The sequence below is a fragment of the Echiichthys vipera genome (assembly GCF_963691815.1).
Source record: "Echiichthys vipera genome assembly, chromosome: 16".
Taxonomy (NCBI): Eukaryota; Metazoa; Chordata; class Actinopteri; order Perciformes; family Trachinidae; genus Echiichthys; species Echiichthys vipera.
Genome location: NC_139841.1, coordinates 6,973,726 through 6,999,305, shown reverse-complemented (window position 1 = coordinate 6,999,305; position 25,580 = coordinate 6,973,726). Strand labels below are relative to the sequence as shown.

At 39.3% G+C, this 25,580-nt stretch overlaps 1 protein-coding gene across 2 annotated transcripts in view; it reads right to left on the bottom strand.

The window, feature by feature from the left end:
- The window catches only part of tcf4 (transcription factor 4), a 293,844-nt gene that overhangs the window by 125,103 nt on the left and 143,161 nt on the right, over positions 1-25,580 (bottom strand). For both annotated transcript variants that reach the window (XM_083929765.1, XM_083929766.1), the window contains 2 exons: positions 19,646-19,772; positions 17,775-17,824 (listed from right to left, as the gene is read on the bottom strand). In XM_083929765.1, coding sequence (XP_083785891.1) covers positions 17,775-17,824; positions 19,646-19,772 — 177 coding nt within the window. The remainder of the gene's footprint in view (positions 1-17,774; positions 17,825-19,645; positions 19,773-25,580) is intronic.

Here is a 25,580-nt window from a genome sequence, read left to right as displayed (position 1 = left end):
GTGTGTGTGTTTGTGTGCATGTGTGTGCGTGCATGTTTGTGTGTGAGATGTCTTTGTAGAAGCCAAATGTCCTCACAAGGACAGAAAGGCAGTGAACATCTACAGGCTGAGGTCATTTCATTGACAAGAAACCGTTGAAACGTTGAGGCCATTGTCAAATCCTTTTCTAAAGCAAAGGTCAGGTTGAGGTTTCCACAACTGACCAATTTGGCGAGTGCCAGGGACGAGTCCAGACCAGTTCATTAAAGGAGCCAAATTCTCAAATTCTTGCCTCACTAGCTCTGACATGTTAGCGGATGGGACATGAACCAGAACTAAAATTAAACTAAGGTTTCTGTCATTTAAGCGAGTTCCAATCATGCTGATGTTTGTTCATCAAGTGTTCATTTTTCTGATAAGTTTGGTTTTAATCGATTATTTTTGTGAAACACCATGATTGACAGCTGCGATTGACTTATGACTCCGGCAGGTGTATAGGTGGGATTTTAATTCCATTACAAAATTACAAGATGGCAGAATTCATATCCGGGATATTTTTGCTTCATTTTTGCTTGTTTGAGAAAGTGGAGACGTGCCGTCCGTCTTATATCAATGTATCGTCGTCAGCAGGTTTGTTGTACATCATGCGAAAAATTCTGCGCAAAAATGTGTATGACATCTTATGAAATGGCGAGTGGAAGTCGACTGCCAGATGGTGACTGACTGGAAGTTGACGGCAACGATTGCTTTTGTCACTTAGGTTTAGTCACCAAAACTACTGTTACATCACGGTTTTAGCCTGGAGAAGGTGAAGGTTAGAGTTTGGCATGAAAACGACTGTAGCACAATGATTAGAAAAAAGGTTGTGGTTCTTTAGTAGTTTGTTGATCCTTTTCAAGATGTTGAGAAATATCAGAAAATGACGATGTTTTTAACTGTGACTTATAAGACTTATAGGACAAATTGGAGGTTGATGTCAATGTTTTTGTTAACTAGGCTACTCATTAGTAGGCTACAGATGACATGACTGCAGGATAATATGCAAGCTATGCAACACCAGCTAACAGAAAAGACACTTTATATTAGCAACACAAAGCTATCAGCAATCCAACACAGGCATCTCAAGTGTCACGCATTGAGCTTCACAGTCACTCTTCGGTCTTTGCTCATGCACTCCCACTACACATTGTATTTCTCACACGGAAAAAACGATTACTAATATACAGCCGCACCCGAAATATCTCTGCCGGCGGTGCAGTGTTGCTCTCACTACGGAACCGGCAGGAATCAAGCGCGTATCCACTGGAGTTCAGTTGAGCTGCCACTTACCAGCCAGTCCAAAAAAAGAGAAAGGGGCTACATAAAAGCCAATCAGAAAATAGCACAATAGTATCTGGGTAATATTTAACGCAACAACCAATGAAAAAGAAAAGCATAGTTATCCTGGAATTATTCATGTGATTCTGCTAAAACCACTGGCGCTCCGAGCATCACTTTGAGCAAAGATTAAGTCATTTTCTGTTCTAATGCCACATTAAAACAGATTCACAACTTGACTGCTGTAAGAGAATGTTGCCCAGATAATTAGCACCAGTTTTCAGTGCTGATGGGCATTCTGCTCTGAGTCCTGGGCGGGCAGCGCCTGTTCTGGCTGGCTTTAGCGTGTCGTTTGGTCAACATTTTCATTTTTCATTTTTTCCTATGAAAATATCCCATTCCATATTCCATTGTCAAATCTTTCAGTCAGAATGAAAACTGGGGACATTTTCCAGAGACAGCAGTAGCAAGGGACAGGTCACTGAAAACCTTAGAAACCAGGGACACCTAGTCATCTTAAGCTAAACAGCTATCACAGTCTGCGTAAAGGCACAATTAATTATTGCCCTATCAATCTTTCAATAACTACGTACAAATGTGAAACTAGTAGAATTAAGGGTAATCATTATCAATCAATTGTTAGCCAAAACTCTACTGAAGTGTGTTATTTTAGTCTCTGCTGAGGTTTAGGCCTACATCTAAATATTTATCATTTAAAGTTGTACTCTATAAGATTTTTTATCTATTTAATTGTGTTTTAAATTACTATCAAACAAAGAGTGAGTTAAAACAATGGGGATAAACCATGTGACCCACTAATGAAAGCACTTCTACCTGCCTTTTTGCAGAGTATTACAATCTGTGTGTCTGTGGAGACATTCCCTCTCTAGATGTAAATACACAGCCATGTTTGTGACGGTGCTGACAGCGGCGGGTGTGTCGGCCCAGATCGTCAGACAGTTATTCAGACACGGTAATCCCTCTGCTTAAGCGCCTTGATCGCCATCTCAGTGTCCAGATTCAAAACAATTAGTCACTGGTTTATCAGAGCACGGTCATCGTACAGCAATGGCAGCCTATGAAAAGTTTCTGGGTTGTAAGCTTTCAATTTTGTTTCGCAACCGGAAAAAATACAAACAACAACCGTTCTGTCTCTCAAGGCCTGTGCCTGCACTCACTGTGTATTCCGGCAACACACGAACACACGCCCCCTTCCCCCCTGGCCCCTGAGATCATCTGCGTAATGTTTCGGTGCTGCAGGGAGAGCTGTGTGGGACATTTCACCAAACTGCCACAAACCACAACGTTTACGTGTTTTGCTGGAAGAAATCATCAATGAGCTCCTTCCCTTTGGATTGCATTTGGTAATCGACTTGAATGGAGCAGCTGGTACAGGGGCCAGTAGGTAAGTCTTTTAATACGCTATTTTAATAAACTCTGGGTTCACTAACTACGTTGTTGGTGCTTTGTTTTCTGTGTAGGGACTCTTCTCGCACTACTGCAGAGGTTTGGTGTTATTTGGAGCAGTATTAGTGGTTAAAAAAGACATTTTAATTAGGGATGCTCGATATTGGCTTTTCTGCCGATATCCGAAATATATAATATTTAATATAAATATAAATATAAAATCCGATATTGTCCAACCCTTAATTTCCGATACCGATATCAGCCGATACCGATATATGCAGCCTTTTTACACCAAAATTCATCAGATATCACCTATTATGGAATTAACACATTATGCCTAATTTTATTGTGATGCCCCACTGGATGCATACATAAATGTAACACGTCTTTTCAAATGTAAACACAGTCTGTACAAAATAAGTTATTGAAAAAAGTGCCATTCATTTATTTGTTTGTGTTTTTAGAGAGAATATTTTGCCTCAAACAACACTACAGACAACATCACAACAAGGAAGATGCATAGCTTCAGTCCAGAGTAGTAGAGTAGTAAACAAACATAGTCCTCTTTTTCCAGACAGAGTAACGACTGAGCCGGAACTTGGCAAATAATACAATCAATAAATCAGCAGTTAAGCTCAACATGCTAACCTGTATTGGATCTAATGGATACAGCACCAGAAATTAGCTTCTCGACGTGACTGTAAACAATGCTGTACAGTTCAGGTAAACACTGGTCTGAGAAATACTTGTGACTGGGCGTTAAACAGACATAACGTGGCTCCAGGAACTCCACACGTTTGGTGAATCCGGCATCTTGAACGATAGAAAAAGGTTTGTTTCTCGGTGTCGGCTGTTGCTTCTTTCCATGACTTTGCTGCACAGGTGTAGCGTATAACTCTGCATGATTCTTCTTGAGGTGGGTGATCAAATGTGATGTATTAAAGGAAGACGCCTTGTTTCCTCCTCTCATAACCAACGCCTTGCAGTCATTGCAAAGCGCACATATACTGTTAGTAGATGACACTTGGAAATACTTCCAAACCACGGACATCTCATGCACCGGGAGAGCTGAAGCTTGTTAGCCACGGTTAGCAACCTACGAGTGAAGCGTGTTGTTGTTATACGTCATCAAGCACGCGCCTGTAAACGGCCCGTGTTGCATTCAGGTACACTCGGAAATGCTGAAGCCTACAGAACTTAACAGATACCGATAATTCCCGATATTACATTTTTAACTCAATATCGGCCGATAATATCGGTGGGGCCGATATTATCGGACATCCCTAATTTTAATGCGTCCACCTCGCCACCCCAAGTTTATCAATGTTAGCCCTGACAAGTTGTTAGCGACTCTCTGGAAATCTACGTTAATACTCATACACAAAAATTGATGAGTCAATTCGCCTAAAAAGACACTGGGATGATTTACAGCGAAGTTTCGCTTTAAATTATCAAATGGAATGAGTTATTGGAGCCTCCCAACAACATAGCTAAACACTCAGCTGTGTAATCCCAAAATGAAGTTGCTTTCTGGGTTTAGTATAAACACTGAAACTGCTACAGGACCACAGCACCATTCTAAACTCAAGTTGCAGTGTCTATTATTTTTTTATATCAGAACAGCTCAGAGTGCATTATGGTTCTTCTTATGAGCACTTGGCAACAAAAAAGAGCTGTGTTTAAATCCTCCTCCATGAGTTAAACCGTAGGTTGGTTTCACCTGTCCCCTGTCAGATGGAACATTAGTACAGTTCCTATGGTGACCTGCAGTTTACTTTATAATGAACTGTTGCTACTTGGAGAGAACACATTTTAGCAACATGTGATGGGCATCTGCAATTGTCAATCTATTAATTTAATTAAAATGACAATAATATTGTATTTCTCATTAAAGTTATCATCCATACTTTTACAGATTAAACAAGCAAAATAAAATAAAACAAAATAAATCCTTCATGGACATTTTCTGTTTGTTTTTTCCTATGATGGCAAGCTGCATATGAATGCTCTCTCTCTCTCTCTTTCTCTCTCTTTCTCTCTCTCTCTCTCTCTCTCTCCCTCTCTCTCTCTCTCTCTCTCTCTCTCTCTCTCTCTCTCTCTCTCTCTCATCCCTCCTTTCCTATAGCCTTTCTCATTTCATCTTCTGCCAAGGCCCGGTACAACAACGCTAATATTAGAAGCATGCTAACACACACACACACACTTCATTTTCGGCACCACTTCACACTCAAGGAGGTGAGGTCGACGTGTGTGTTTTTTTTTTAATGTTTTTCAGATTGTGTGGACACAGTGATTTTACTGTAAGGATGTTATCTTCTCCTCCTGTTCTCCCCCCCCCCCCCCCCCCACACCCTTCTTAACTGGAAATATTTTTATTTCATTTTATTCCAAACTAACTGCTTTTAAAAAAAATATATTTAAAAAAAAGTGACTGATAAATGACATCTCCTTCAATGCACACACACACACACACACACACACACACACACACACACACGCACGTACGTACGCATGCATGCACGCACAAACACATACACACAAACACACACACACACACACACAAACACACACATGATAAACACAAACACAAACACACACACACACACACACGATACGCCTCAAATAAAAATACCAAATGCCAGTGCAGAGATGTTTTTTTTACAAATATAATTTAAATATTAATAACAAACTATAATTTGTACTGTATTTTCACTTATGTTGATATATCACTTATTGGACACTCAAGCAAAAGCACACAAAAGTATGTCAGCAAACAGCAGGTCATTCATCAAAGGATATCAAATCTTTGGATTCAGTGCATGGGAACAGAAGTGGTTAACAGTAGCTGACTGGGAGGGTCTGTGGCTCCTCTGTGGTACCTGGGGCCGCCTGAAGGGGCCAGTATGGCTCACCAAACCGCTTCTCCGTACCCCCCACCGCCCCACCCCCCAGCTTTCCTCCACCCGCGGCCCACCGGGGACCGCTGGCTTTCCTACTGTGCCTTCTGCAAGACCTGGCTTAATTTAATTAACGCTGTCGACTTTAAACAAAACCACATCTGAGTCGAGGAGAGAGAGAGAGAGAGAGAGAGAGAGAGAGAGAGAGAGAGAGAGAGAGAGAGAGAGAGAGAGAGAGAGAGAGAGAGAGAGAGAGAGAGAGAGAGAGAGACAGAGAGACAGAGAGAGAGAGAGAAATGGCCAGAGATGGGAGCAGAGCGCTCTGGTCTGACCGCTGACAGGACTTTAATGGGTTCAGGGTTTTAAAATACTTTTCGGGGTTTGGTTTGAAAAAAAAAGGACATCCAAGGATTCCTTTTTGAAATGACTCATAGCAAAGGAAATCAAGGGCTTCTTTTTTAAGGCTGGTTCTGGTAGGGGGCTGAAGATGAGACTCTTCCCTTTCTGGATCTTCTAGATTAAAACTAAATTACTAAAATGATGAGCTTCAGGTAAAAATGTTACTTTATGGTTGTTTGGTATTTTGAGAATGAAGTTTGTCATTCAACTCAATACTTTCTCTGATGATTCATGCTTTACAGGAATGACGTCTTGTGTTGAACTGGGATGATCTAATGAGGAGAGAATATTGTACATTTTGTGTTTTATTGCAGAATATTTTGTGAAGCAGCACTTGAGGCCTGACTTTATGAATTTTTTAACTAATTTCTGTTGGAGGAATGTTACAATGTTGATATATTTTAGAGTTAAGGGGGGACTTCAGAACTTATTTGATTAAATGAGACACTTTGACATTCTCCACATTTTACAGATTCTTAGGGATAGCTGTAATGATAGTTGATATACATGTATGTAACATTGTTGAATGCCTTTTTGGAAATAAGGTCACATAATCCTCCTGGACAGAACTGTGGGATTTCGCAATTCAGTTCGTCCACAAAAAACCTATTCAACTTTATTTTCAAAATAAAAATGCAGATTCAGGGGAAGAGCTTTGATACATTAAATTATTCAACTAAAGACAATGCTGAAGTGTAGGCGTGTGTAGAAATTTAGAAATGTAGTTATTGATAAACAAGATTGTAAATATTGAAATCTGAAAAAAAAGCATTCTACTCAAGAATGAGGATCAAGAATGATGAGGTTCATTTCATATTCAATCAGATCAAGTTTCATATAATTTATATCAATTTTAAAGTCGATTAAATACAAACTCTGGCAATATTACTACATTTAAAATACCCAGCAGCCTTTAAAAATCACATCCATTCAATACATTTTACTATCAATCTATCACTTGATTAAAGGTAAAATACTAATATATAAAATAAAACTGTTTCTTCAACTGTCAAAGTGTGTTATGGAATTATTTCATATGTAATCATGGCCACATCAATCATCTCACTATTACGTTTACAAGCCAGTTTAATGGCTGGACCCAGTGCTACTGCGAGTGTGTGTGTGTGTGTGTGTGTGTGTGTGTGTGTGTGTAATTTAGAAACAAAGAAAAAAAAAAACACTACCTGGACTAAAACGGAACATTGAACACCCTCATGTGAACACATAGGTCATTTAATTTCTATTTATGTTAATAGCTCCATTTGCACGGTGACATTAAAGCCGTTTTTGGGGATAATCCTGACACATATCCCTGTGTGTTATATTGTTTATTCAGTCAGCATTAGTGAAGCTCTGAGGACGATTTGGAGACTCTATCAGCCTGAACAACAAATTAACTAAAACAATCATATCTAAAGGAAAAAAAACGATGCTATCCTCCCAACACCGACAAAGAAAAACAACAGCGAGACAGCACTCTGCAACCTGCTAATGTTAGCAACTGATGCCTAATTTCCTTTTGATTACAAAGACATCCCACGCTCTCCTCTCAAGTGACGTTTAATTGTTTCTCAAAGTAAATCATCAACTCAGCAAACTAAATTTGACGAACAACAATAACAAACTTGCAGCGCAGGGAAATGGCAAAGAAGGGGGGGCAATGAATGAATTAAAAGAAAAAGACCCAGCGCCCGCAGTGGATGTGAAACGGAGATGAAAGAAAAACACACAAGACTTTTTTTTGCCTTAAATGAAGTGTGTTCACAAGCAGGAGCATATGGGAGGGCAGCAGCGCAGCTACGAGGAAAACAAGCTTAAACGTGCTAACATGGCACTGGAAATCTTTCCCCGTTCATCACAAAAAGTGGAAACGCAACGGTAATGCAGAGAAATCTCTTTGTCCACACTCCTTAGCTTAGAGATCTTAAACAACAACATCCACCATTGTGACTTAATGTGGACAAAAATCCACATGTTTAAGACCAAAATGTCACCTTAAAGTAAAACTTTGCAGGATTTTCATTGAAATAAATGTCTGTTAAGTCACTGCCTTGCTGAATACACAATGAATACACAATGACACAATGGCGACTGAGCCAATGGCCCACTGAGCCCTTTATTTATGGTGTTATGATGTAAGTATCATTTCCAGGAGTGTTGTACAGTTAGTGGCTGTTTTTTAACATCACCCAGCAGTGTTTGGTCCACCAGAGACAACTACAATTCACATGTGTGATGTATTCTTATCAGTGGGTTTCTATGATATCTTAAAAATATGACAATCTACGACGATTAAGTTGAGGCACCAAAATAACTGGTACATGACCAGGTAAGTTTCTGTTGCACAATGATTTCCCTTGGGATAAATAGAGCTTTTTAAATCTTGAATCTCTTGAAGTTTAGACAACAAAAATACTATCTTAGTAGAACACTTACATCCTCCTTTCCACACTGCCTGCTACACAATTTCCTTAGTAGCAAGGATGCATGAATGCATAATGCATAAAGGCATTCATAAGTTTAGCCAGAGTCAAGTGGGTATCTTCGTCCTGGTAGTCACGTGTGGGTCCATTGTCAGTGTTTTGTCCCGTCAATGCAACTAAAAGGATAAATCCCTCAGCTGCTCAGCAAGGAAACAGTGGAATCCTGTACCAAAAACCCTCACTTTGGAATATAACTCTTTAATTGAGCGAAGCCTCATATTAGCTGAGCTTTTTCTTGCACAGAACAAAGACTTGTGGCACAGAAGTGAATCAGTGCATGAGAAGAGAACTGGATGTGAGGAAAGAAGCTTGAGAACTAACTTATTAGATATTAGATCAGGTAATACTATTTTTTTTAGCCATCGAGCTCTCTAGCAGAAGCAGTTCCCAATTGCTTGTTTTATTGTTGTGGTGGTTTTCTTTTTGAATAAACTGCTGCCTGCTGGTATTAAGGGTCATTTCCTTTCACACAGAAAGTCAACCTAACATACATTCTAGTAAGACGTTGTCTTCAGTCTAGCCGTGGTGTGTGAGTGCAACATTTTGGGCAAAACACAGGTGACGTGAGGTGCAACAGTCGGCCTTCATCGGCACAGTTCTTTGATATTTGGTTGGTGTGCCTGGGACCGAACTGTTTTTGCATATGTGAGTATTTTATTGAGTTTAACTTGAAAAATCCAAACCAACCAATGTGAGGGTCACGTTGGATGTACAAATGTATGTGTGTGTGTGTGTGTGTGTGTGTGTGTGTGTGTGTATGTGTGCTGTTTACCCATAGCCAGTTTTCTCACAAAGAGAACTTTTGTTTTTGGCCTCTGCATATTGCCATAGAGCCGCACACACACACACACACACACACACACACACACACACGCACAGATATGCACACGCACACGCACACACACACACACACACATACACATACAAACACACACACACACACACACACACACACACACACACACACACACACACACACACACACACACACACACTTACATTACAGGCATTCCTCTGTGAAGCTGTGTTTGTACTTAGAGCAGGTGCAGGCTGGGCAGAGAGCAAGAGAGCCCGAGAGAGAGAGAGAGAGAAATAGTGTGTGTGTGCGTGTGTGTGTGTGTTATTTCATTTCATGTCTTCGGTTCCATTCAACATAAATAACACCACAGAGTGTTAGATCATCTGTAAATCTGTGACGTGCGGCTTGTTCATCATCATCATCATTCCAATGACAAGATTCTACTTCATCCTTTTTTACAGCCATACTGTTTTCAGTTCTCTTCCTTCTTTTTCTTATTCCGCGCTGCTTCCTCCTGATCTTTATTTGAAATTCCATCAGTAGGTTTTTTTAATCACATTTATGTAATTCTGTTCAGTGAAATGAGATGTTGCCAACACACACAACATACGTAAATACTATATATAAAATTGCATTTATATTTCAAAAGAGACAAAACTCGTGTGTGTTTGTTGAAACCCTTAAGCAGCATAGTTATTATGTCCAACAAAACACATCTCCTGTGTTTTTAAATACAGGACTACTCTTACTTATTTCTAACACTATTCAACAAATGACTGGGGTGTTTCCAGAGTTACAGGCAAAATACTAATAATATATAATTAAAAAAAAATCTCATATTACACTTCTTATATTAAAATTATAACAATGTACATAAGACGTCCATGTTACAATGGACGTCTTAAGTTAACATTATAAATGGATTTTATCTGGAGTTTACATCCTAACCTGTGTCAATTTATTTTAAACTTTATATTGATCAGTTAAATTTTCAGTTGGATCCACTACGGGTGTTTAATGAAACAGGGAATAAGTGTGAATTAATGACAAACAATATGATTAAAGGGGAAGTTGAGGAATTTCACATTTATCTGAATTTGATCCCTCCTAAATGTCAGTGTTCCATGTTAGATTAATGTTAGTGTAAATGTGTTATATTTGTGTAAACTGTAATATTTCCATTTAACACACACACACACACACACACACACACACACACACACACACACACACACACACACACACACACACACACACACACACACACACACACACACACACACACACACACACACACAAACACAGAGACTGATAATGCAGATTTTCTTTTCCCATAAGCTATTTCTAAAACTAAATCTGGATCTGTAGATCAATAATAGTGAGAATAAATAAAAGAGATGCTTACATTAAAAGGTGAATAAATGTAATTTTCTGCACTAAAGAGGAGGACGAACAGCTCTGTGGGCTGCTGAGAGCAGGAACGGAAACACATCTCAGCTTCGTCGTCGTCGATACTGGCAGCGGGTTTAGAGGCCGAACCATCCAGGGAAAAAAACACTTTCAGCAGAAGAGTCTCTGAACAGACAGTCCAACACAGACTTTTTATGGGAGATTAAGATCTGCAGCTGACAGGGTTACAGGTCCAATCTGTACAGGGAGGCACACTGATAATGCATATCATATGTGACTTTGTGACAGTTTCGAACAAGAGAAAAAAAAATCGACATCATTGTAGGATTCATGCAGTTTCTTTCTATTGATCTTAAACACACCATGAAACGCTGTTGCTACTCTTTTCACTCATCTTATCCTGCATGATTTACTTTAAAAACATCAGCTTTACTCCTAGATATTCACTTGTTTTAGCAAAATAGGACAGTTCCTTGGTAATGTACAGGTTTACATATTCATCTTGGTATGTTATAAATGCATATTTTCAGGATACACCAGACTACTCAGAAATGCTGAGGAGTATTTTCATCAAGTTTCTAACATTAATATATATGAAGTGTATGTGAATGGACAGGAGAAAGTGTCACTGTTCCCATGATAGAAGAAGAATGTCTTCATGGGATTATTCTGAGTTTCAGTAATGTCAAAAAAATAAAGTGTTTAACAAAATGAGCACATTTTCACTCATACTTTTAAGTTCTGAAATGTTTTTGCTACTGTATCTTGCAGTTTTGACGCTACCACGTTGACAAAATCTGTCCACAGACAGACAAGGGACAGACTGACGGATCACTCAAAACCTCTGCCACAGTAAGTGTCTCCAGGACACTCTTGCAAGGTGAATACAATACCAGGATCATTGTCGCGGATAATAAAGCAACAAAAAGTGTGTTGCTTCAGTGTTGTGGTCCTGAATACAGTTTGGAGCTAAAAAATATTGGAACTAAACCCAAAACAGAAGTGATTATTAAAATGAACACCTGTCAGCAATTGGATGCTTTTTCAGAATAAAGGCCACAGCTCCAAATAAGACCTTTGTGCTCAAACGGACTCATGACACCACAAAAGCAGCCATTCAAAGACATCTAAAATGGAAGAAACTTAAAAAACAAATAGTGGTATTCCTACAAACTGTCACTTTCAACTGACACGTGTGCCAACAAGCAGGCAGAGAGTCTGAATTCATTTTCCCTCTCCATTTCACAGGCTGCAGGACCTCTCCTCGCTCCTCTTCTCTTGATGAACGGGAGGAAGCAGGCAGGATTACTCACATCACAGAGGTGGAAACAGAGGGGGTAAGAGCAGAGAGAGGAGCGGCTCAGAGCGCCGCAGACATGAAGGCAAAGCAAGAAGAGAGATCCAAAACCTGGATCACATGGCTGTCGACACAAGGACTTTACAACTGTGCCGGTTAGTCGGCCAGTGATGTGATGTAGAGAAGCATAGAAGACATACAGAGGTGGTCAGAGGGTCACTAGACATGCAGACGTCAGAGACTGGCGTCACCCGCTTTGAAACAGCTGACTGAATTGCCGTGAAGCAGTCGCCATCACTACCATAGACTGGAGGTGGTGTGGCCCTACTCTGCCATAGTTGGCTCAGTAGGACATTCTCATCTATTGCTAAGATGGCTCACCGCACGGAGGTTCAAATTTGTGAGGTGTTCACCTCTAGTGGACGTAGTAATTATGATGGGAGAAAAGGAGATAGTCAGGTGATTTAGTGCAAAGAGAGACAAATGTGCAAAGGGAGGAGTCCGATGGGTCCAACAAGCACAGGACTTTGACACAGGAGGCTGCTGTTCCTGTCACATGTTAAATTAAGCCAAACTATAATTATTTCCTTAACCTAACCGAGTACTTTTGTTTCTATTTGCAATGTTTGAAACAATGGAACAATGTTGGGATCTTGGACTGGATCTGGAGTCTTCTAATATTCGTAGACATGTAAGAGCCCCCCACTCTGTCTACATTGTAATAAGATACCCAGATTCAAAAAGTCTACTTTAAGTCATTTTGTAATTTGTGGTCATTGTGCACTTATTTTTAGATGCTTTGCTATGTGGTCATTTTGTTTGTTTTGTTTTGTTTCTTTTTGTGGTAATTTTAAGTCCATTTTAAGTCGTTTTGCATATCTGTGATTATTTTGCATCTCTTCTTAGACATTTCAAGTTTCTATATGACCATTTTGTGTGCCTTAGTCATTGGTTTTTGTCTCTTTGTGGTTGTTTTGTGTCTGTTCTCAGTCATTTATCATCTCTTCCTGGTCGTTTTGCATCACTGTAGTTATTTTTTTGTCTCTTTGTGTTTGTTTTTGAGACAAGCTAAGATAAGTTACACACTGTACTTTACTGTAACTAACTTACTTCAGTAAGAAAGGTTGCTACACTTCACTGTGGTTTACTGTAACTAACTTACTTCAGTAATAAAGGCTGCTACACTTCACTGTGGTTTACTGTAACTTAGTTCTGTAGGAAATGCTGCTACACTTCACTGTGGTTTACTGTAACTTAGTTCTGTAGGAAATGCTGCTACACTTCACTGTGGTTTACTGTAACTTAGTTCTGTAGGAAATGCTGCTACACTTCACTGTGGTTTACTGTAAAATAGTTCTGTAGGAAATGCTGCTACATTTTAGCACTGTCTCAATTATCGCTCATTATCACTTATTTAGTTTGTACATATTTTATTTTAATCTGCTGCTAAACTGCACAGTGCATATTGTTGTATATTGTATATACCTACGCTTAACCACAATGTGTGTTGCACTCTGTCACACTTAGTTATTGTTTGATTTATCTTATGTTCGCTTTATTTGATTTGATCATGTTAGCTTATTGTCACTCTGATCCTTTCCCACCTTTGTATTGAATCTGTTGCACAATCATTTCCCTCGGGATAAATAAAGCTTTTTGAAATTTGAATTTTGAATTTTGAATATTATCCATGGAGGGAAATTTGTTTTAGACTCCAATGCTGTCACATAAAGCTGCTATACATAAAATACATAACAATTCAATTGCAGACAATGCATAAATATAGGCCACAGACCACATTTGTGTTTGCTGGTGGTCATTAAGCATCTCTTTATGATTTTGTGTCGTATTTCGCTGAAGTTGTATGAGTCAGGGCTGATGACTTTATGGGCCCCTAGGCCTGTGCCTGGTAGGCCTGTTCACTAATCCATGTCTGAACCTACTGGTATGGGTAACAGGCCCCTTCTAACCAATATCTACAATGCTGATAACCACTGTTACTGCACATCATTCTACGGTCTGTTATTTCTGAATAACAGCCCATTGCTACGTACGCAGTTATGATCATAGACTCTGGAGGACCATTTTTAAATCCATGAAATCATTTTTTAAAATTACATAACAAGGTCTTACGTCTACACTCTCTCCAGTCACGTTAGCGACTGAGACATATCACTGTCAGCAACACATCTCCTTCCACAGGGCAAAACATTGGACACTCACTCAACACTTTGTGCAACTTGTAGTAAAAAAATGGACAAGTTATAGAGCGTTGGTGAGACGTCAGCGAAACAACCACCACGCCCTCCATTGATGGTGTATTTTCCTGTTATATCCTTGTCTGGGACACATTGCTGCCTCCTTCTTGTTTTAACTAACCACCATTATTTTACTCCATTACATCCTTGCAATTACGTAGTGTGGTTGCTTTCAAAAACCTAAATATCAATTTTCTCCCCTCCACTGTGACCCCACTGTGGTGCATCTTGGTGGTCGATAACACTTGTATTTAGCACTGTCCACTTCAATCTGATCGCCTCGAGAAGCATTTTAAAACAAAATGTGAACGGGTTGAATGTTTAACAAATCAAAATTAAAAAGATGAAGAATGGTTTGTATACACAACGCCTCTTTTTTCTGTTTTTCTTCAGCATGGTCAGGCACAGATAGCTTTATTTTTCAACTGTGATTTGTAACTGTGTTGGGAAGACAAATGATGTTACCCTTCTCGTAGGGGCCTCAAATAAGAAAGCTATGTGTCGTTCTGAAGGACATGGACAAACGACAAATGTTGCCGTTTCATTTGTGAACCCCTGATTCTCAAATCCCTGTGCTTTGTACAACCACCATCCACCCGACTGCCATTGGTTACAAAATCTGTATTGATAAGTAGTGACTCCATCCATCAATACCACAATGCTACAAATGTTATAAACAAACATACTTTTCAGCTCTGGAGTGTATATTCTGATGGTAAATTCATATCAAAATAAAGCAGCAGTCCCTGTTGTTTGACATCATGGCTCTCTCTACCACAGGAAACTTATCATCCGTCCTCTTTGACACACACAGACACTCACAAACACACAGACACAGACACAGACACACACACACACACACACACACACACACACACACACACACACACACACACACACACACACACACAAAAGATGAAAAACAACCCCAACCATTCAAAAAACAAAGCATGCTTCCTCTTTGCTTTTTTTTTTTTTACACCTCTCCTTCTCTCCTAGTTTCCCTTATTTCCTCCTTCCTCTCCCCCCTATCCTCCCCCTTGTCTCCCTCCCCAGGCTGGTGTAGACACAGACAGGCGGAAGAAAGAAAGGAGGAAGGACAAAGCGCGGCGAGGCCACAGAAAGGCGGACTCCTGCCGAGCCAAAGAGGCGGCTGACACGCCGCACATTCAGCCATCGTTAACTGGCGATTAATGAGGTCAGCAACAGGAGAAAAAAAACACTCTCCACATGTAAAACACCTCAAAGTCAAAATTTGAAATAAATCTAATGAGCACCAGAGCTGCTCTCACAGATCAAATTCGTTATAAGGACATACACACATTTTCTACCTGCTTGTTTTGTGTCATCAACAGTCGCACACCCAAATATACTTTCACTTCACAGTCAAATTTATCAGATGGCTTGGAGATTTTCAACACGTTTGTGACCCCTTAATTGATGAACAAAATTTAGGACGCAGCTTTTGAGGAATGCTTGATTCTGATTGGTCATATCATTTTCTGGTAGACCTCTGCTATGTATCACAGACTGTTTCTATTGACAGGACTATGGTCAGTCCGTAGAATGAAGTCTGGTAAATTTAACGTCAGTTGTGGCAAACAAACGTTTCTGTAGAAATCAATATTATGTGTCAAATAATATATATTTTTAATTAAGTAGCCATGTTATAACAGGGATAATAGCCGGTCAATGATTCCCAATAATGACCAGCCCACTCTATATTATCCCTTTCATAAAATAATAATAAAAATAAATTAAATACAAAATCCATTTCCACACAAAAAATGTGGGACAAAAATACAGTGACTCAACAACAAAGAGAGCGTGCAGTATAAGAGTAGAGCACTTTTAACAAACTGGAACCTGCAGGTGAAGCAGCCGGCGAGCTCAACACCAAAAAAGTAAAACATAGATGGCAGAAAATAAAAAGTGAAATATGTGAAACATCAGCATACATTCTGCTGCTTCTGCTCCTCCTGATTCAAATAGCAGCCGGGCTCCAGGGCCCAGAACAACAGCTGGGGTCAATTGGAGCTGCTCACGAGGAACGACACTCATCATATACTGTAGTGAGTTTTCTAACCATACATTTTCCGCATGCAGACAGGAAATCCTTTACTGAAATAGCTTGATTCATGAATGGTTTTAGAGCTGAATGGACTGATTATTTTAATGAATCATTTAGTCTATTCAATGTCAGGAAGAAATGATCAAATATCCATCAAATGCACTCAAACGTTTGTCCAACCAAAATCCAAAAATTCAGTTTACAGTAATACAACAGAGGGAAATACAGCAAAAACAATAGTAAATTCACTTTCTATCAGTTGACAAATCTTTCCAGCAGCAGATTTGTTATTTGATGGATGGATGTTCCCGTGTCCTTGAACTTAATGTTTAATCCTCAAATCCTCCAACCAGCAGCACACAGACTGGGAAGAGTGTGAATACAAACATGTAATAGATGATATAAAACACACTATCATATAGATGCATGCAGATACAAGTGTTTGTAGATGTATTTATTAATACCTCACCCTCCCGTGGACACCCATAAGTGGCTGTTGTATAAAATTATAAATGATGAATTCAAATATAGTAAAAACACAGCTGTTATAATATTTAAGACATGTTACAATTGTTGTCATGTAAAGTACGATAAACATTAAAAATGTTTTTTTAGTAGCATGCAACTAGATTATAGTGGGTTATAACCAATTTATTAAATGTTTGTATACCACTCATAAATGCTAAATCGGGCAACATGAAGGCTCGATTAGATCTGTTGTTTAACTAACTTTATATTCCATTTTTGTATTATTAAAAGTACATCAGTAGCTCTCCTGGGATAAAACTCTTTCAGCTGATTCCTAAAAACAGGGGCCGACAACAAAAAGCCGACAGCTGTTTGTGTCCAGCTTCGACAGCAGCATCACCTCCACATATTCACAAAACCTGGCAACGTGTGCAGCTTTTCTTCCCCTACAACTCCAGGTTTTTTTGTAGGAAATCTGTCCTTTCAAACCCGCGAAAACCCCCAAAAAACAACAACCTCCAACCAGCAGCCGGGCGCATCGACAGTCCAAAACCCCACAGAAAGATCCAACCCAATCACTGATAAATGAATCAATTAGTGAATCGATAAAAGGGAAACTAAGCACTTCAAGCCAAGACTGTAATTCTGCGTTTATAGTTTCTCTTCCATTATTAGTCAGCTTTATAAGTGTTGTGCAGCTGGAGTCACTGCTTACCATTTAAAAAAAAAAGAATCATGTATACTTTACATTTTTTACACTTAGATAAAAGTCTTATTTATTAAAATAGGAACCGACAATAAAAAGCAGACAGCTGTGTCAGGCTCGGCTCCGACTTTCCTCTTCACTCCCACAAATTCACAGAACCTGGCAACGTGTGCAGCTCTTCCGCAACTGCTACAAAACCAGCCTGGCAGCCTCTTCTTCAGACACACACTTGAAGCAGCGATAATACCTCAGAAATAATACAAAAAGCCATGTTATCACTTACTGAGGAAGGCAAGCCGGGAGGGACCTTCCGCACCTTTTTTGGGTGAGCCTCTGAAAGAGAAAAAAAAAAAAGCAACAAAACAACACATGAGGGTCGAACAGGCCAAGAGGCTTTTATTTCTCTCTTAAAAGAAGGCTCTGGTTTGATTTGTTTGGATTTAATCGATCACCCGAAGAGGAAAGAGCGAGGCCACTTTTCCCACCACCGTCGATACATTTACAAAGAAAGCCTTCACCGCAAACAAGCGCGACACAATAAGATGCAGGAAATAAAAAGACGGCATACAAAAAGGACGGGGTTGATTTTTTTTCTTTTCGGTTTCATAAAAGGAAGCAGGGCAGCTTTTGACATGTTTATATTAGTTTTCAGGGTTTCTCTCAAGGGGAGCTAGGGAGCGGTCTATTAACTGGGAAGGTGAGACTTTGATGGAAAAATGAAAGAGAGTTTTCTTTATTTTGAAATTGGCCCAGACTCGTCGTCGTGTGTGAGTGAGTGTGTGTGTGTGTGTGTGTGTGTGTGTGTGTGTGTGTGTGTCCTGCCAAGGCTAACGCTACCAAGGCTACACCGTGGCCACCATTGTCCTGCTTTCTAAAAGACTTTCCGGGATTTTTTTTTTTCAAACAGGATGGTCACACATGGACACGGACACGCGCTACAATGCTCGGCCTTCTAAAAGAGAAAATGTGACTGAAAAAAGTTTCTGTTTGGATACAGGAATGTAAATGAAAGCAGACAAATATATTGACATGCTGCTTTTTTTGCTTAAGTCCTATAATGAGAATATATAATGAGATTCAGGACTGAAAACAAAAAGAGAAAATGTAGGAATTTCACAGGCACGACCTGGGATATCATTTTGCTTAGATTTAGTTTCAGACTGCTCAGCCTATATGCTGATAAGCCTCCAAATTTAGATTTCACAATAGAAAGAAAGAAAAAAACAAATAGATTATCAGTCTTGTTCCCTGTGTAGTTCACATTGTTTGAGGTATTTGCATGAGGCAAAGGTGTGTGGATCTTTAGAAAAAAATAAAGATAAAAAAGGAATATCATCATCGGTATAATTATTGTTAATATTATTAAAAAAAACTAGTTGCTACTGAAAAAATCGTCCAAAAGTTGGAAGACACAAAAAACAATTTTACCATTATGTATTTATTCATTTTAAGATACATTTGCTTACATGCCATCATATGTTTATAGATGTCTATGAAATGAGTAAAAGAACCTGAAAAACTCAACACTTATCCCATTATGAACTGCATGTTTCAATTTGGACACCCAACGCACTTTGGGCTCAGCACGGGGCCGCTTGATATGCCGATTGGGTTGACAGAGGTTTCTAAAACGAATGTATTTAATGTATCTTTATTATGCAGCTGCATGTGTATTAGGTCCATGCATTAGATAAGCCTAATGAAGTCTATTATACCAGCCCTGAAATAAATCCGACATAAAGGTTGTACTTTAATTGACTTTATTGTAATTTGGAGGCTGTATCAGATGGTGCTATTGAAATGTATTGTGCTGTAGATGTTTCTTATACTTTGTGCACCCTATTTATATCAACTAACCATGAAGTTGCATCAACACCTCTAAAACAGTTCCAGCAAATGCATTGTAACCTTCATGGAGGAAGATTTGCTGCAGGATTGTTGTAACAGACTGCATTCATTTAACCTTTTATTGTTTGTATTCTATTATTATTATTTTTTGTTATTATCTTCAAATAGGTAAAATAAGAAAAATGGGGTCACATGGCAGAATCTCATTGTTGGACGTGTTACAATAAAGAGATTAGTTTATTGAGAGCGGTGTTAACGTGAATGTCACTGGGTCCGTATAATGAGAGTGTGTGAGCGGTGTCTCACCCATGGTGTCCATAGGCAGCGTTCTCCTCCGCGGGTTGGAGCCATAGTGTTGGTAGTACTGACCGACCGGCTTGGTGGGCGATGCTGCGCCGGGACTCCCCAAACCCATCTCGCCCCCCAGTATCGACTGGTCGAGAGACACCAAGACAGACGGACAGAAACAGAGAGAGAGATGTTAATCATGTAACCTTGTGACTCAAAGACCAGGAAAGACGCGGCATTCTTCACATGGAAACGAGAACAAAACAACTAAACATATCCCAGGTTTCTGGAGATATAAAGACTGTTGCAAAGAGATGAGTCAAAATGGAATATTATATCACCTGACAGTACAAATGTACTAGAATGTTGTGACCATAGGAACAGATACGGAAACATTTTGAAAAACAAAAATCCCCCCCCCCCCCCCCAATAAGAATACCCTAAGTTATTCAAAATTGAACAAATGTATTTCAGACTTCACATTCTTCACATTTTAGATTCACAACTAAAAATAAATAATTGAAATGGTGGAACAAATCATTTTGTTGGGTCAACTTGTTGTTCTTTGAACTGTTCACCAACATAGCTGGCATTGTAAAAACATGATCAGTTGGTTTACACGACTCGGTTAGGGCTTCATATTTTGAAATTCATCAGTATCAATTAATCATGCATAAAGTAGTCCCATACACTGGGAGAAAAGGAAGATGGTGGGAAGAACCGGGGGTGAGTGGACAGTACGCGTAAATTATGATTTACTAATATAACAGTTAAGTAAGCAGCAATATGTTGGTAAACAGAAAAACAATTAAAAAATCCCTTTTGGGTCCGCCCCTAATCCTGACAACTGATCTGCTACCCTGGTTGTAGCAGATCCGATGTTGTTGTTGCACCTTTTTTTATGAAGAAGCTGCCCTTTATATAGGGTATTTTTTTCTTAATATACTATATATGCAAATGTGTGGCTAGTGAGAATGCTGAGTGGCTAGTAACTTGTGAAAACCACTACTCACAGTGGCTGGTGAAAAAAAAAAAGTTAGTGTCAAGCCCTGGATGTAACGTTAATGGAAGCTGGAACGCTGAATGGAAAAGGAATGCTGCAGAGAGAATAATGGAATTATCTGTTACAAATAGCCAGAATACTTGTCTTGATTCAGAACACAATGGGAACGCTAAAGGAATAAATTCACCCTCAATTCTTGAAGAAAATAATGTTTTTCTTACATGAACATGAATCTAAAAAAGGAGAATGGATCGAAGTAATAATTTAAATTCTTCATTCACAGTGGAGGCATGTGAGAAAAAAAAAAACCTGGAATTCAAGGTAACACAGGGTGAGTATTTGTCAAATTATTTGTCATTTCAAAGGTAAATCTTCACCTTCAAAATGACAATTTCTTTGAGGAAAAATATTGTCAGTCAACTTCTTCTCATCAGTGGGTTCATATGATATCTATCTTACAGAACACGCACAGCAATCTACAGTATATGATATGTTACAAATGTGACATATGCGACCAGTATGTGACCGTGACGTTACGGCACCAAAGGGTGACGGTTAAGATTAGAGAAAAGATATGGTTTGGCTCAGAACTTCCGGGACACAAACACCCATCACCTGGATAAAAGTCTGTGTTTTGGGATCTTTTCTTTCTTTGCTCCAGACATAATGTCTACAGAAATAAGAACGTGCAACGCATACACATTATAGTGCATCACTTTTGGAATAAGGACTTGGGTTTGGTACCGAAACACAGTGTACATAGCACCGGTTCCTAAACAAACGGTAACTACTGGATCGAGTATTGTGGGTTAGCATTAATTAAAAACATTCCGCTTGGTAGCAGGTCACGTTAGCCGGTTATGCTACTGCTGATGGAAACCCGACATTTCCTGATTTTACAGCTTCACAATAAAAGCTTTACAATAACAAAAATAACGGTGTACTTTTATTGTGAAGAATTTATTGGAAATGAATGTGTTTATTCATTTGCATCATACCCAATCCTTCATAGTTGTATATCAAGGGATAGCAGCTGCAATACCTTGTGTCAATAGTAATAATAATAATAATAATAATAATAATAATAATAATAATAATAATAATAATAATAATAACAAAAGAGGACTATCAGAAGAAGAAACATCATTTATCATATCCCATAAATAAAAAGCTCAAGCCTTATTTATTTTATTATTTTAAACTCAATAAAAAAAGCCATTTTTTAATGTTGTTGATTGTTTTAAAAGTTTTACTTTGTTTTATGTTGTTTTATTTTAAAAAGTATGGATATCGGCACTCTTGAGACACCGGCACCATTTAAAAAGTATCGTTTTAGCACCGGTATCAGGAAAAAACAAAACAAAAACGATACCTAACCCTAATGAGGACAGCCTGTGACAATATTGTGGATGGTATCTGAAATATCCACCAATGTCACAGTGTTGAGAGCATCATAGCTGGGGCAGGGAGGATAACTGAAATGACACTGATCCAAATGTTCAGTTCTGCCTTCATCGTTGAGCTGATATATGGTTGTATGCCTAAAACAGATATATTGAATACTGAATGTTGACAGGAGAATGTTCTGGAATACTGTCTCACTATCACCATCTCTATCCTTCATATTTTAAGAAGAGAGTCGTTGCTTTTGATGAAAGTATCAGCTAAATAAATGTAATGTAATCTAAATAAAGAAGAAGATTCATCAGAGGTGTAAGAAAAAAAATCTATACATTTAATATTATGTTCTGTAAAACTGTTCTGATTGTCAAAAACACTGAAACGATTTTTAACCTACCTGCAGGGGGCGCTTGCAATATCGACCTTATAGTTAAGATGCAGTACCGGACTTCATTTTAAGGCCTGCGTTGATACCTGTAATATGGTCTCATATGAAACTAGATGACCTAACAAATCTATTGGTACCAACCATGATATGCTAGCTTGTCAGGTAGGGGGCTAAATCACGCTCCAAAGTTAGGCTATTTTTTTGCTAGGGTAAAACTTGCACGGCCATTTTCGAAGGGGTCCCTAGACCTCAGGATATCTAATTGGAAATTATCTCTATGGGTGCACACAAGTCCCCCCTTACAGATATGTCCAACACACTGTATGCATATGGTGGTGTGCTCTTTATACTGTAACAGTTTTCCTAAATTTAGGAAAAAAATCTCAATATATAGCCATCCTACAGTAACGTAATATATTGTGAGATATTGAATTGCATGATATATATCATCTCACCAGATCATTGCCCATACATATATAGCTCTAGTCTGGAATAGTTGCATTGGTGTAAACTGGCAGGTTTCAGAATGTGGCACACTGCAAGTTTCAACCTATCTTGTGGCAAATCATCGGTCTGAACTCGCCTTTAGTAATGTTGCCAAATGTTGAGGAGAAGATGTTAAATATCTGAAATATAGACTAATGAAACTCAAGTTATTGATTGCTGATGCGTTGACACTGACGAGCAAAACTGGAGGTGAGTCAACCCAGAAGTAATGAATGTAATTGTGTTATATATATGTCAGTACATTTGTTTACCACCCATCACATTATAGAGCGTGGTATGAGCAGAATATTAGAATAATGAGAGTCAATCATCATAACAATGTTAATAGTTAGTTCATATTTGTGTTTAGATATGTGTCTGTGCATTACATTACATCGTGTCCACGTATTATTGCCCTAAATAGGTGGATAAAGAGTATATATGGTAGTCTATATCATTCAAATCAAAGCATCAAATTTAAATGTAGTTTTCTATGTGAGCGTGAGCGAGATATATGACAATATTCAAATGGATTTGACCATTCAATTTAATGTTCGGAAAAGTTTACTGTAGAAATTGAAATTAAAATTACATTCCACAAACAAATATATTAGTGTGTAGTCAAAAGCATAAAAAAGACAAGACAAATAGACATAGACAGCCAGCTAGCACGATAGATAGATAAATAGATAGATTGACAGACAGATACATAGATAAATCAAGACCAGAAAGACAAATTAATGAATAAATAGCTTCCCTTTGGATGTGATTTTAAAGCTGTCTAACTTCCAGGAAGAAAGCCTACCTTGGACTTCTCACAGCGAGCTAAGAATGAGAAATGAAAGGGTGGTATGTGAAGGTATTTACCTCCATGAGAGCGACCTCATGATGCCCAGCGTGGACACGTTCATCTCACAGTTCCAGAGCTCAGAGTCTAACTTCTCCTCTTTGCTGCCTTTTCCCTCCTCTAACTGTGACTCTGTTTACGCCGCAAACTTAGCAAACCGCTCACACATTGTCCCGCTAATTAAGTTCAATGATTCTGCAGCAACAAGTGGCATCTGGGCTGATTTGGAGAGGAGAGAGCGCAAGAATAAAAGAGAGAGCAGGATGGAGGATCGAGGAGAGGTTTTTTTTTTAGTTTTTTTTTTAAGTGGCACAAAAAGTTAGCAAGGAGGCAAGAGATGAAAAAGAGCCTGCGAACCCCCCCCCACCCCCCCACCCCCTCCTCTTCTAAATAGACTCCACCACTACTCCGTTAAAGTGTAGATTTTTTTCCCAGCTTTCTCGTTAAGTAATTAGTGTGCAGTGTGTTTAAAGCAGAGGGTGGAGGAGTGTGTTTCGAGGTGGGGGATGGATGTTTTTTGGGCTAATCTGAATTCTGATCAGCGCGTCCGTCCTCTCTGTAGCTGAAAACAAGAGTTAGCTTGGCACTGGCGGGCCAAAGAAGGCTTTTCTCATGCTAAACAGGGCCTAAGTAGGCCAATTACAGGGCCAGCCTCGGTCTCAGAGCCATTCTTTGGCTTAAAACAAAAGGGCCCTTGTCTTAAATAAAGTCAGCCACACACACAGAGAGGGAGAGGGAGTCAGACACAAAGGCACACACACACACAATCACACACCGATTCAGTCACCCTGTTCCTCCATCCGTGTGTGTTTCAGTGTGTGTGTATGTGTGTGTCGTCGGGGGTAAAAGGGGGTTCCCACTAAAACAAAAAGGGTCTCATTGATTGTGGCGCTTTTCTTTCTTTTCTGTTCTTTTCTTTGTTTTTTTCTCCTCGTACTCGATCATCGAGCTAGGCCAGGCCAGACCGGTCGCCCCGGCAACTAGACGAGCTGGAGGAGAGACAAAATACCCGTCTGTCTGTCTGTGTCTGTCTCTGTTTACCTGCTTGTATCAATGTCTCCATCAGTTTCCCTACATTACACACTGTCTGTTCAATACAATTTGGTTATTGTGGATACCAAGATGAAAGGGATAGTTAGCTTGAGGTGTTAAAGGGGTATTCCAGCAATTAAGCATTTCACTGGATGACTAGTGCGAGGCCGATTAAAAAAAATTGAAGCAGCAGATGCTGAGATATCCTGACTTTTAGTTCCTATGATTGAAGCTAAAAAGATAAAAACAGGATCTTACATTTGCAATGATCAGAGAAGGAAAATGAAAAAGAAAAAATTGTTGGGTGACTTTTGGCCACATTATCTGAAATATGGCATTGGCGCATTCACACAATTTTAGGGGCACCTTACAAAAAAAAGTAATTAGTGCATGAGGTTGCTGCTTTCAAGAGTGAAAAGAGCCCAGATTCATACAGTAATTACCACCTTGTGCCAACATGAGTGAATGAAAAGCAAGTGCCCCTGTAATATAAAGCCTGGAACCCCCTCTGGCACCCCTAGTGCTTTTTTCACACCGCCACTCGGTAACTTGACGCCTCCAGTCATTTCAGCGAGGGGCAGGCAACAGAGGGGACGCAGTTTTAAACAAGGCAGCGGGGGTATGTAGTGGGTGCTGCCCATGTGAAAGCGCACAGATTTTGCTTACAGGAACCACTTTTAAAAATGCTGTGCCTTTTTAGGAAGCGTCAGTTGAGATGGCGGTTGACTTCAGGTGCCGTGCAGCAAACATAGGACAGAGTTCAGACCCGTTCTGACCGTACTCTGTATGTTAAGAC